General features: G+C 39.9%; 1 protein-coding gene across 1 annotated transcript in view; it reads left to right on the top strand.

Annotated features, from left to right (window-relative positions):
* spegb (striated muscle enriched protein kinase b) overlaps nt 1–13,449 on the top strand; it is a 55,002-nt gene that overhangs the window by 26,243 nt on the left and 15,310 nt on the right. Inside the window, exons 14-30 of the mRNA XM_084724256.1 lie at nt 74–193; nt 2,546–2,650; nt 3,572–3,778; nt 3,901–4,024; nt 4,928–5,100; nt 6,687–6,799; nt 6,927–7,095; nt 8,043–8,139; nt 8,329–8,529; nt 8,767–8,824; nt 8,932–9,009; nt 9,177–9,349; nt 9,434–9,460; nt 9,566–9,718; nt 10,233–10,275; nt 10,404–10,472; nt 10,580–13,334. Of these exons, the coding sequence (XP_084580382.1) occupies nt 74–193; nt 2,546–2,650; nt 3,572–3,778; nt 3,901–4,024; nt 4,928–5,100; nt 6,687–6,799; nt 6,927–7,095; nt 8,043–8,139; nt 8,329–8,529; nt 8,767–8,824; nt 8,932–9,009; nt 9,177–9,349; nt 9,434–9,460; nt 9,566–9,718; nt 10,233–10,275; nt 10,404–10,472; nt 10,580–13,334 (4,665 nt within the window). The remainder of the gene's footprint in view (nt 1–73; nt 194–2,545; nt 2,651–3,571; nt 3,779–3,900; nt 4,025–4,927; nt 5,101–6,686; nt 6,800–6,926; nt 7,096–8,042; nt 8,140–8,328; nt 8,530–8,766; nt 8,825–8,931; nt 9,010–9,176; nt 9,350–9,433; nt 9,461–9,565; nt 9,719–10,232; nt 10,276–10,403; nt 10,473–10,579; nt 13,335–13,449) is intronic.

The raw sequence follows: 13,449 nt of genomic DNA, 5'->3' as shown, positions 1-13,449 counted from the left end.
CAGTATACAGACCAGTACTGTATATTATAAACCAGTATACCTCATATCCTTTCATCTGTGCTTTCTCTTGCAGTCCGTGACGTCCACAGCCTGGTCATCCGCTCTGTGTGTCACGCACACGGCGGTGTCTACAAGAGCGTCATCTCAAACAAAATTGGCAAGGCCACCTGCTATGCTCATCTCTATGTCACAGGTGATTGTCCTTCATTTTTTCGGCATGCAGCTCAATCAAAAACACAAAGTGTCTGGTGCAAGAACCACTCGTATGAACAGATTTGTTGGGTAGTGGCACGAATTAATGATTTAAAGGAGAAAAATAACAACAGCATTTTAGCTGTGGTGTCTCCCTTTGAAATTTCTATTCTGGGCCTGAATAACTGTTTTTGTTTGCCCGTGTCGTGTTAATTAGAGTTCAAATTAATGCTGAATCTTTGCCGAATGAGTAAGAGTCTGTTTATGAGTTGTAAGAAATCATTAATAATCTTGAAGAGGGCGTAGATGTTTATAACTGTTCTGAGCAATATGTTACTAGAGTGTGGCAGGCAGTAAAACAGGCAGTTATTTAACTCAAAGTCCAGAGTGTGTATTTTCAGTGCAGTGGACTTTTGTCTTCAGGACATTGGGCTTAACTTTACATTGACAGACAACTGATAGTTATAAACAGCTGATCAATACAGTGGGTCACTTGGTATTGTCAGGTTATGATGTTACACTCGTCTTGCGCTCCTGCAGTGTTCCTGCAGTGTTCCTGCAGCCTGCCTGAGCTTCCAAGTCTGTGGAGGGTGAGGCGGGAGAAACAACTCTTTTCAACCACAGACTGTATATTAGATCGGATTTCAACCTATTTATTATAGCCTATGGCTCCAACTCACTGTTTGGACTCCTTTTTGTTTAAGCAATTGCTAAATATTTCTCCTTTAAGAGAATTTTACCTTTAACCCTAACCCTTCTCTGATAAATTAAGTAAATACACAAGACCAGCAGGTCCAGACCTGCTGTACAAGTCATGAACGGTTTGCCTTTCTTCATAGGGAGATATCACACTCATTTGACTTGAAAATGATAATGTCTCAGTCTGACTGAGTTTGGATTCATCTTCATGGCTTTACAATATACTGAGAGATTTTTTAGACTTTATCACTTTAATTTTCATATTTCAGCACAGCAGTTTATACATTTTAGTAGCTGATGGAAAAATTCACTTCAACAGCAGCCTCAGAGTTTTTTATGCAGGATTTTTTTTTTTTTTAGCTCAGAAGAAGATAGACATGAAAACATCACTTTAATAGATGCATCACTTTAATAGATGCAAAAAGAAGAAGGACAAACACGTGATTTGTACATGTAGAGCAGTTAAAACCCACAATTAACTCTATATATTGTGCAACAGAAAATAACTATATAACAAGAATAACAAGAAAGTACACAATTAAAATCCTGCACCATCATTAACTACATATTCCTGATTGTCATAAATAGCTCTTGGTTTCCTCTTATGATATAAGCCATAGCATGAACTCAAAAGGCTGTTGTCTGTTGTGTCACAGTCAACCACACTATAGCACTATATAATTCAGTCACTGGGGTGTCATACACACACCTCAAAATAATTCTAGCTGCCTTATTCTTTGCCTTTTGGAGTCTTCCTATGTCACTAATAGCTATATTGCCCCAAATGGCTGAGCAATAGCTGACCCGACTGCTAATTAAGGCTTGGGTTAACTGTTTTATTACCTTCATAGGCAAATAACTAGCTATCTGTCATATAATACATGCTATGCTAGAAATCTTTTTTGATAAGTGGCTGATATGTGGAGTTGAATACCGAAAACTAAAAACTATCCAGTATTATCCTTTGCTGCACCCGACAGTGTAACATCATCTACTGTAGGTTAATATTATCTCATCTAATATTTCTCTGACAGTCGTGTTCCCCTGAGCACCTTTCATATTAGTCATGGGCCAGTTTGCTTAAGAAAGATGTTATTAGCATCTAACTTTATGTCAAATATGTCAAGCCACTTCCTCTTTATTTTTGTCACAGTACAATGCTGTCCTTATATGTCAGTGGCAGCTGTACTATTAATGTTTCCAATTCGGTTCTTGAAATATTCTAATCAGCAAAGTAGTCCTCTCATATTACTATTGAAACTGATTTCTGACAGCAGAACTCGATGATCCGCTGTGTGAAAGTTTTCTTTTTGCTCTTTGGTAACATTTATGTGAATGAAACTTGCCTATAAACGGAGCAAAACAGGCAGACTAATGTGACAATTTTAGGGGTGTAGATTCCGCAGATGAATTCTCACGGATGAGTCACTGTTCATCGGGCTGAAATGAGCGATTTACAACAAGTTTGTGCGATTGAGAGGGTTTGTTGAATTGGAACAAGCAAACCTCACAGAAAGTGGTAGGAGTACAAAAATGCTCATGTGAGGCCCAATGATTATATAATAGTATCAATAATACATAGTAAGTTAATGTTTCAGGCAAAGACAGATCAGAAGCATTTATTGGCCTCTAATTCCACTGTCATCTTTTACAGATATCCTCCCTGATCCTCCCGATGGGACTCCAGTGATAGAATCCATCACTGGTAAAACCATCACCTTAAGCTGGAAGAAGCCAAGGAGGCTGGACCCTTCCATCGGTACGCAAGGATGACATTTAGAATTGTTTTGTCCACCAGATTAAGTAAATAAATTATATTTTTAGTAAATCTATCCTGCTGACATTAATGCACACACATTTAACAAACTGTAGGCTGGAAGACATAATGATCTTTAATAATCTTCTTTAGTAAAATGACATATTTACCTATAGACAGTAGACACAATAGTTTATCCTAGATGTGTTTTCTACACATAACGTCAAAAACAGCATATCGACACAAGATGTTAAAATTTGAAATTTAGTTTACCTCCTGTAGGCTATGTCAAGACAAAGTACTAATCTTAAGGGGTTAGTTCAGATTTTTCTATTGTATTGTACTACCTCCAGTAATACGATGCACCCCCAGTTTGAAAAAGCAGCACCAGTATCAGTGTAGGAAGCTAAGTAATGTACTGCTGTGGACAGGGTCAGCAGCAAAATGTATTTTAGCCACCTAAAAAAAATCAATATCAATTTAAGTGTCTGCTATATTTATATTTTCACTGCTTTATCCTTTTCCAACAGGAAACTGTCATTATGTAAGCCAAATGTTGCTCTCTCAGGCTTATATAATGACAGTTTCCTGTCTGAAAAGGCTGTCTGACGCCAAGGTAAAGCGGTGAAAATATTCTAAATATAACATATGCTTTAACTGATACTGATTTTTTTACATTTTGCTGCTGACCCTGTCCACGTAATATATTGCTCAGCTTCCTACAGTGATGGTCCTGCTGCTTCTTCAAACTGAGGGTGTGTCGACCGCCATCAGCTGAAGGTAATAGGCCTCATACAGTCCCACTTTAAAAAAACCCTAAGTTCTCATGAACTTAGATAACAAAAATGTTGGTTTCTAGAGGAGGGAAAGAATTATTTTCAACACAGTGGTGTCGCATTTTGCCTTAAACCCTTCTTCTGTCAGATCCCAGCTCCCTGATGTATGCCATCCAACAACAAGCCCTGGGCTCCATCCAGTGGACCATCATAGCTTCAGGCCTGAAGGAGACCATCTACACCATCACCACCCTCTCCAAAAGCGTGCGCTATGCTTTCAGGGTCCTGACCATCACCTCCAAAGCCTTCAGCAAGCCCTCACCTGCCACTGACCCAGTGCAGCTCCTGGACCGAGGTGCATTTAGGTTTTTAGAGCATCCATCCATCCATCCATCCATCCATCCATCCATCCATCCATCAATGTGCACTACCAGTTTATTTAATATTATATGTGTGTACATTTTGATTTTCTTCCAGGTGCCTATCTTCAGGAGGCTCCAGTGATTACTGATAAGCCAGAAATTGTATATGTGATGGAAAACCAGTCAGTCCCCATCACCATCACTCTCAATCACGTCAATGCTGCCGTCATCTGGAAGAGGTACCTGAGTCTCTGTTGTCAGATTTCATATTAATATGTCTTTTTATTGATTTTATGTTTAGAAACGGAGGACACGTGGAAATCTATATCAGACAGATTACACTCATCATCGATATGTTTAAAACATAAAGTAACACAATTTAAGACTGTACATAGATTGGTCTAAGGCAAGATTGGTCAAATTCACAGCCACTGTTTCAAAAAAACTAAGACAAGAACAAATATTAAGCAGATATGTGTTTCTGTTAGTGTTAGAGTAATAATGAAAATACTGAAACTTTTCGGTTGTGTTTGCTTGTATTATTGTTATGGAACAGATTTTTGGCATTCTATATGCAAGTTTGTTTGTTTTTTTTCTGACACACTAGGAATATCCATAGACCCCCTCACCATAATGTCAATTTTTGGCACAGTATGGCACAAGATCTCTGTCTCAATCAAAGCAGTAAAATGATGATGGCCTTTGCTATGTTCCTGGCTGGGAGACTAATCTATCTATCTATCTATCTATCTATCTATCTATCTATCTATCTATCTATCTATCTATCTATCTATCTATCTATCTATCTATCTAGCTGTCTAGCTGTCTGTCTGTCTGTCTGTCTGTCTGTGTATGATGAGTGAATTAGTCAAATGGTATATGGTCATTAGGTCGCCACCTAGTGGACTCAGTGTATTACAGGACAGTCGGGGTGTATGACCGACGAGCATAAATACAGTATGACAGTGCATACAGGCAGCTGTTCAGTTCTGAGTGATTATCAAAGATCCCAGGACGGTGAAAAAAGTCTATTTTTGTGCCTTAGCTTCACATTCAAAAACAAACAACAGCCAGTGATAGTCAGCTGCTCTCCTATCTATAACATTTTAATCCTGGTTGACAGTACAAACACTTGTGTACAGGAGGGGAGCTGTCTTATCCAGCAAGCCGGGCCTGTATGAGATGACAATGCCAGATGATGACCAGCACACACTGAAGCTGCTCAAAGTGAAGAGCGCTGACATCGGAGAGATGGTGTTCACGGCCTCCAACAAGTACGGCAGCGACACCTGCACCTTCAACGTGGAGATGGCAGGTAGGTAGGAGATGGATCCCACAAACCCCAATTCCAAAAAAGTTAAGATGGTGATGTAAAACGTAAATGCATACAGAAGAACAACTTTTTGACTTGTATTCAATTGAATCCAGTTCAAAGACAATACATTTAATGTTCAAACAGATTAACTTTATTGATTTTTGTAAATGTACAGTCACTTGATCCATGCATCTATCCTATCACTACAAAGCCCTGCAGTACCAAGAGCTGAGCAAAGAAAAGAGTCCCCTCACTCAGCTGTTCCTGACACTTAGTTCATGTACTAACCCTGTTTTGCCTCAGGACCAGTCTGAGAACAAATCAATAAGAGTTAGCCAAGTAATAACTCAACAGAAACAAAACTACATCACCAATTGGAACACACAGACAAAAGCACAGAGTGAAATGCAGTGCTATCTGGCCCTAAAAAAGACAGCACAGTGTGCCAGATTATCTGCCCACAGTGACTGACCATAAACAAAGAACTTTGTGAACAAAGTACTGACTCAGTGAGCACAGCCTGGCCATTGAGACGAGCTGATGCAAAAAATCATGGCTCCCCAAAGAGGAACACTCCTGCCAGCTGTGCAAAGAAAACAAAGTAGAGACAGAGCTGCACTTTCTCACAGAATGTTCAAAAATATCAGGCAATCCAGATTAAATATTTAAATACAAACATCCTGAATTTGACCAACTAAGTGATGCATAGAAACTACCAGTACTACTGGGGGGAGAACATAGAGAGAGCTGCAAGTTAGCAGCTGAATATGTCTTCTCCTGCCACTCTTTGAGGAACAGTGAGTGATGCCCCCCAACACACACACACACATACATACATACACACAAATACTGCTTAATGTTATTATTGTTATTATTTTCAGACCAATATCTATTGGCAGCACTGTACTTTATTATGGTCATGCCAATAAAGTCACTTTGAATATGAATTTGAATTTGAAAAAAAAACCCTGACATCTGTTGGTTACACTCCACAGATAAACAGGTTCATTTGTAACAGGATCGTGATTGGGGCATCCTTGAAATAGTTCACAAGCATGGTTGAAGTGAGGGTATCCACTTTGTGTGCAAATAGTCAACAGTTTAGAAACATTTCTCAACACAACTGCAGGAATTTAGGGATTTCACCATCCACAATTCATAATATCATTTAAAGATTCAGTAAATTCAGAGAAATCTCTGTACTTATGTGGCAAGGCCAAAAATCAACATTGAATGCCAGTGACCTTTGACCCCACCTTATCATGCACTGCATTAACAACCCACATAACTGTATAATGGATACAACATGGGCTCAGGAGCACTTTGGAAAACTGTTGTCAGCAAACAGTCTGTTGCTGCATCTACAAATGCAAGTTAAGACTCAACCCTGCAATATTATGCTGCCATCCAGATGACATCTTTTTCAAAGATGTTCCTGCTTATTTCTGCTGAAAGTTTTTGCAGATCATTTCATTGTTTTTATTTATTTACACAACTTTTTTGGAATTGAGGTTTGTATAAGTTTACCCATTATCCGTCTAAAATTAATGTAACTTGCTATTGTACCTTTTCGACTCTCTCCACAGCTCCACCAACATTTGAAACTATCATGGAGGACTTGGATGTTTGTTCTGGGGAGACCCCTCGCTTTGCTGTGGTTGTCGAGGGCAAACCCATTCCTGACATCCTCTGGTTCAAGGTTGGTATTCATTTTAGCGGTCAAAAATAATTTAATTAGGTTAAAGTTTTACAATGGAAATGTACCAAAACAGATTATTTTCTATCTTTGAAGACCCATTACTGAAGCTTACAATATTGGCTTTCAGAATGACATCCTGTTGTCGGAGAGCAGTCATTACACGTTTGTGTACGATGATAATGAATGTTCCCTGGTGGTACTTAACGCTCGGCCAGAAGACTCCGGGGTTTACACCTGCACTGCTAGGAACTTGGCAGGATCTGTTTCCTGTAAAGCTGAACTCACCATTCATGAAGGTAATACATCAATCTATCAGAGCCATACAAAAAAATCTAACTAGCCCTTTAAGTGAAGGAACAATAGTACTTTATTTGAAGAGATGTGCATAAGTTATTACACTGTCAGAACCATGTTATGACACCTATCATGAACATGAAAGAGTCTTTATGAATGTTTGACTGTTGTCATTGTCAAGTCGAGAGTCATTTGGTCATTTATGTAGTTTTTAATACAAAGCTGACATTTCTAGAGATGTCATTGTTATGACAACTTAACATTTATCAAGACATCATAACCTGTCATTGTCTTACACAAAACAACTTGACTTTGTCAAACATGAAGAAACTGTTTAGCTGAATGTTTTAACATTATATTATACCGTCATATGTGGTTAGCCTTGTCACTGGCTGTCATGAGACCATTATCAGTGTGTCATGAATATTTTCCTTGGGCTGAGTCAGTCAGTTAAGTGGCTAGCTCCACAGTGAACAAAGCTAACTAGCTAACAACAGCTACAAATAACAACAGACAGCAGTTAGCCTATTTTAGCAACAAGTAAGCTAGCTAACTGTTATCTTTCTACCAGCTGACTCTGTAAGCTAAATCATCCTGGTACAGTACTCTGTCATCAAACTGGCATTATAACATTTAACAACATTTTTATGAGTCCAAATTGCGACCTCTTTAGTTGAAGTCCAGGAAATTATTCATGATACCTTTACAAAAACACTGGACAGTAATAAAATTCCAAAATGTACCACTTTACTTGAGGTCAAAAAAACATATTCTTGGAATGTTCATGATAGGTGTCATAACATAGTTGACAGTCTTATGCACACCCCTTCGGTAAAAAGGTTTTCTGAAAAAGCTAACCTGAATGAATGCCTGCTCTTTCTTGTAATTATTTGTACACTTAGTCAGTTGTATATTTGTCTGTTTAATTAAAACTTGCTCATTACTTCAGCCAAAAGTAAAGAGGATCCAATGGATGATGAGGAGACTATTCTAAGGAAAATGCGCAGACTGACTGATCATTATGACATCCACAAGGAAATTGGAAGGTGAGCCAATTTTAAGCCCACATTTGAAATCCAAACACCGAAGTGCCACTGTTTGGATTGAAAGTAGTTTTTACTGAATGTTCAAAATGAGGCGTTACTCCTTCATGTCTTAATTCCTCCATGTTGTAGACTTCAGTAGTGATGAGCTCAGGTTGAAATCATGTTTTCCTCCTGATTTTTTTCCTCCAGAGGTGCATTTTCCTATGTGAAACGTGTGTCCCAGAAGGTAGGCAAAATGGAGTATGCTGCAAAGTTTATCTCCACCCGGGCCAAGAAGAAGGCGTCTGCTCTGAGAGAGCTGAGCCTGCTTTCCAAGCTGGACCACGAGAGAGTCCTTTACTTCCATGATGCCTTTGAGAAAAAGAATGCAGTCATTATCATCACTGAAATGTATCCTTATTATGCAGTTAAAGCCCATAGTAGTCTGCTGCAGAGCACACAATTAGTGAAATGATATGAATATAAAATGTTTGCTTGTTCTCTTTTCTTGTACTGTGGCTGTATACATTCTGTTGCTCTGTAAAGCATATTATAAACATCCATAAATACTGTAAATGTATTACAGACAAATAGCATGTATTGTACAATTAATCTCCCGGAAAGAAAAGCTTTAATCAATATTTAAAGATGCCATGAGGAGCTGCTTGACAGATTCACAAAGAAATCTACAATACTGGAGTCTGATGTAAGTCCTGCACAGCAAATCTTGCACTAAACATTTTAGTGCAATGTAATAACCAAATGAATATAATCTGATAAATAACAGCTATACTTGTGTTTTGGGGCTGTCAGGTACGTTCATGCATAAGACAGTTGCTTGAAGGAGTGGACTACCTTCATCATCTAAACATCATACACCTGGACATTAAGGTAGATACTCAGTCTCTCACCCTTATATGTTGAAGCTTTGTATTTAAACCATATTTTCTAAAATAATTGCTGGAACTGCTTTTGTTTTTTACATTTGGGAAATGATATGAAATTCATTCTGATGGTACAACATAAAATAAAATACTAATTTCTCATTTTTTCCTCAGCCTGACAACATCCTCATGGCAGACCCCCATGCTGATCAGATCCGAATCTGTGACTTCGGCAACGCAGTGGTGATCACACCTGATGAGGCTCAGTACTGCAAATATGGCACACCAGAATTTGTTGCACCAGAAATTGTCAATCAGACCCCTGTGTCTAAGGCATCAGACATCTGGTAGACTATCTCTTCAAACTACAACAAAACTTCTTTGTTTGTTTGTTTGTTGGCATTTTCTAATCCTCTTCTTTATTTTACCAGGTCAATCGGAGTTATTGTATATCTGTGGTGAGTAAAACTATTATTTTTATTAGAGTTATTTCAAATGTATTCCAGGATACTGAATATAAATGTCAGCTTTTGATGTTTGTGTTTGTTTCTTACATTTATCAGTCTGACTGGAGTTTCTCCATTCGCTGGAGAGAATGATCGCAGCTCATTGCTGAACATCAGGAACTATAATGTGGCCTTCGAGGAGAGCATGTTTTCTGAGCTTTGCAGAGAGGCTAAAGGGTTCATTATAAAGCTGCTGGTAGCAGACAGGCTGTGAGTAACACTACTTGATCTCTCTTTTTCAAGATTCATTTTCTGTAAAATTTTGTATAAAATACAGTACATACAATACATACATACATACAATACAAAATACATCATTTATAATTGCAACAAGGCATTCAGGAAATGACTTCTTAGTATACTAAAGTAAACTAATATGTGGTGGAAATATTTCTGTCAATCCTGATGCAGTTCTTAGTCTATATAGCACAGGTCTTATAAATAAATAAGATATCAGAATAAGCAAACTGGTGAGAACAGGTTTTGTGCTCTACCAAGTATATAAAAAGAAAGTCACTCATGTTAGTGATTTTGTTTTGATATTTGACAAGATGAACATTTGGTGTTTATATTCCAGTATGTTTAGTCTCTATCTGCAACTCTCATACTGTCTTCCTCTGGTGCTTTTCATTTAAGAAAAGACAGTGCAGTTTATTAATGTAGATAATGAAACAATTTTTTTTATAAACCTGGAAAACTGAAATATGTCATAATGTTTCTCTAGGAGACCTGATACTCAGGAATGTCTTCGACACCCCTGGTTCAAGGTAAGACAAGGCCAGTGGCACTTCACGCTATGGTGTTAATCATTCACAACCTCTTTTTATAGTAATGTCTGGGCTGGGCCTCATTACTAATTCCTTTTTATGACATATAATGTCTATTTATTGTGCAGACACTTAGCAAGGGGAAGGCCATAAGCACAGAGGCGCTGAGGAAGTTTGTATCTCGCAGAAAATGGCAGGTGAGGATTTTTTTTATTTCCTGTTCTGTTTTTCTGTGTTGCATTACTCCCAGAATGCCACAAATTTTAATATTTTTTTTCATTTTATCATATTTCTTCTTTCACAGCGTTCACTAATCAGCTATAAATCAAAAATGGTCATGAGGTCCATACCTGAGTTGTTGAACGATTCTTCCAGCCATATCTCCATTGCAGTTCCTCGGCATCTTAAAGAAGGTTCACCTTTGCCATCATCATCCTCAGATTCTGATGAGGACATTGATGAACTGCCTTTTATTCCAATGCCTCTTAACATGGAATTCTCTGGATCAAGGATGTCACTGAATGACATCCAGACCAATGAGCAGGAGACAGGAAAGCAGGATGGAACAAGTAAATGGTCTGGATCTCCTGTTCAAGCGCAGGAGGCAATGGAGTGTGATCCTACGCAAATGGATAAGGAAGGGGTCGAAATAACAGGTAAGAGCCGCCAGCGGAAAAGGTCATCACAGGACAATGACAAAGGTTCCTCAGATGAAGAATCACCCGCTGAATTACCACAGAAGTCAGAGCTGACTAGAAAACCCCTGCGAAGGGGTTCGAGCATGGAGTCAGACAAACCAGAGGGTGGACGACGAAGGGGAGAACTAAGACGGGGAGGCTCAGCCGACAGTGCATTGCTGCTCCGGATCACACCTGAGGAAGGTGCTGGAGAGGGTATCCAAGAGGATGGTAGGAGAGTTCTCAAGAAAGCTGTCTCTATGGAACTACCAAGGAGGAGCACCAGTCCAGGAACCGCCAAGATGAGTCAAGAAGACTATGCTCTGAAACTGGAGCTGATGAGACAGCGACTGCTTCGTGGTGGCTCTGTGGACAACAAGATGAGCGGACTGAGAGGGCCTCTGTTGGAAACATTGGGAATGGGAGATGAAAAACGTGCAATACCCTCGGATCGCTACTCTCGCACTGCTCGTTTGGGCCCTCCTCCTTTAACAAGGGCTGCATCCAGTGATTCTGCAAGGGACGATGTTCCCAAACCCAAAGTTTTGCGTAAAACTGCTTCTTTCAGTCAAGGTGATTCAGAGCCCATAGCTTTACACCGCCGGTCAGGAGCTCCATTGGAGATTCCCTTGGCACATGTAGAGGAGAGAAGGCTTAAGGAGGCTATATCTATGTCAGCTCTCACTGAGCAAATAAAGCTAGACTCACGTCCAGTGACTCCCAGGGAACCTTCGCCAAAACCGCCAACACCAGAGTCTGTTGTGCGGGAAAGTCCAACCAAAACAGAAAGTGAGGAATCATTCATGGAGAAAGAGATCAAGCCCGATGAGACTATAAATGAAAAGATGGATGGGCTCACTACAGATAGTAATTTTGATGAGAGATCGAGCACAAGTGGTTTCTCAGAGAAGGATATGAGCATATCAGAAGAACCAATGATTGAGTCAGAGTATATGGGCCAGCGAATTCCCACACCTCCTCTTGAGGTCCAAAGCTCTAAACCAGAAGAGAAAATGGAGGAAGAAGAAGGAGAAAAGGTGCAAGAAGTAAAAGAAGAGATTATGAAAGAAGAAGAGGAAAGGATTGTCAGTGTTGCTGAATCAGATGCTAAAGAAAATGTAGAAGTTTCTGAAGAAAAGGTGGAAGAAGAAGAAAATATGCCTGCTAAATCTTCTGACATGATCATAACCACAAGCTCAGTTATGGTGAAACCAACACACGAATATTCCCAACCCTCAGCAAATATTGTGTCAACCTATGTAACACCCTCGCTTCCTGCTCGAGTTGTTCTTCCAGATGGAAGGACTTCAGCATATGCCAGTATTATGCAGACCATAATGGTCCCTTCACTTCAGCCTTTCAGTGAGCAGCCTTTAGGCCCCTCTACACCCGTTGTTGTTCCAGCCACCTCATCACCCTCAGCACTAACTGAAACAGCTTTACCCACATACTCACCTGCCAGCATGCCCTCTGCTTTACCTGGTCCACCAAAGCCAGCCATCATGTCAACAACTGAGCACCCTGCCGTATACTCCAGGGTTGCATCACCTGAAATGATCACAAAAGAACCCAGTCCACCAAAGACTATCACACATTCCTCATCTCAACAAGAGCTCTCATCAGGAGCTGACTTTGAGGACATTAGCTCTGAAGAGGTCTTTGAGGCTCGCTTCAAAAAACGAGAGTCTTCCCTCTCAAGAAGTCTGAAATTTCTGTCACGGTCAAAGAACGACGACAAACCACAAGCAGTTTCATCTGACTCTACAGAGTTAGGTGAAGAGATATACAGACCAGGGCCAATTGGTGCACCGTTGGAATTAGCACAGAGGAGACTTGAAGAGAAATCAAAGTCAGTCCAAGACCTTCGTGAAGCTCAAAAGGACCAAGGCTTTATGAGAAGGCTCTCTATGCGCCTGAAGAGAACTCCGTCAGCTGAGCGCAAGGATGAAGCAACCAAAGAAGAAGATTCATTTGCTTCAAGACGCAGGCTTTCTTGGACTCTTGGCCGAAGAGGGTCGCAGGAAAAGAAGGAAGTAGAGATGACGCGCTTGGATGGTGGAGGTGATGCATCAGTGGAACAAGATGAAAAGGAGCTTAAGAAACCTAACGAATCACCTGTCTTGGCGATGCGTAGAAAGATCGAATCAACAGTGGCTGGCATCTCCACAAGAATTCGCAGCTACTCAGAGGAAAGGAGAGCATCAGAAGACAAAGAAACTAAGAGGACACCCATTCTTTCCATGCTTCGTCGGTCAACATCAGAGAGCCGTGCTCCAAAGGTTGTCGGTGTTCCCCAGAACCAGCTGGCAGCTCAGGCCACTAATGGTGCCTCATCAGAGTCTCTAGACTCTATGTCCAGCCTCAAGTCAGACACAGCAAAGGGTATGAAGCAATTACACAATTTAGTGAAAATTTTACTCCACATTTGATTATAGAATAGTATCAATTTCTTAAATGCATGATGATTGATTTATGGAACTGGTTGATCTTGTTTTTT

This window comes from Lutjanus erythropterus, chromosome 8 (genome assembly GCF_056507025.1).
Source record: "Lutjanus erythropterus isolate fLutEry1 chromosome 8, fLutEry1.hap2, whole genome shotgun sequence".
Classification (NCBI taxonomy): Eukaryota; Metazoa; Chordata; class Actinopteri; order Lutjaniformes; family Lutjanidae; genus Lutjanus; species Lutjanus erythropterus.
The sequence above is the reverse complement of the archived record's forward strand: the minus strand, read 5'-3'. Positions and strand labels throughout refer to the sequence as shown.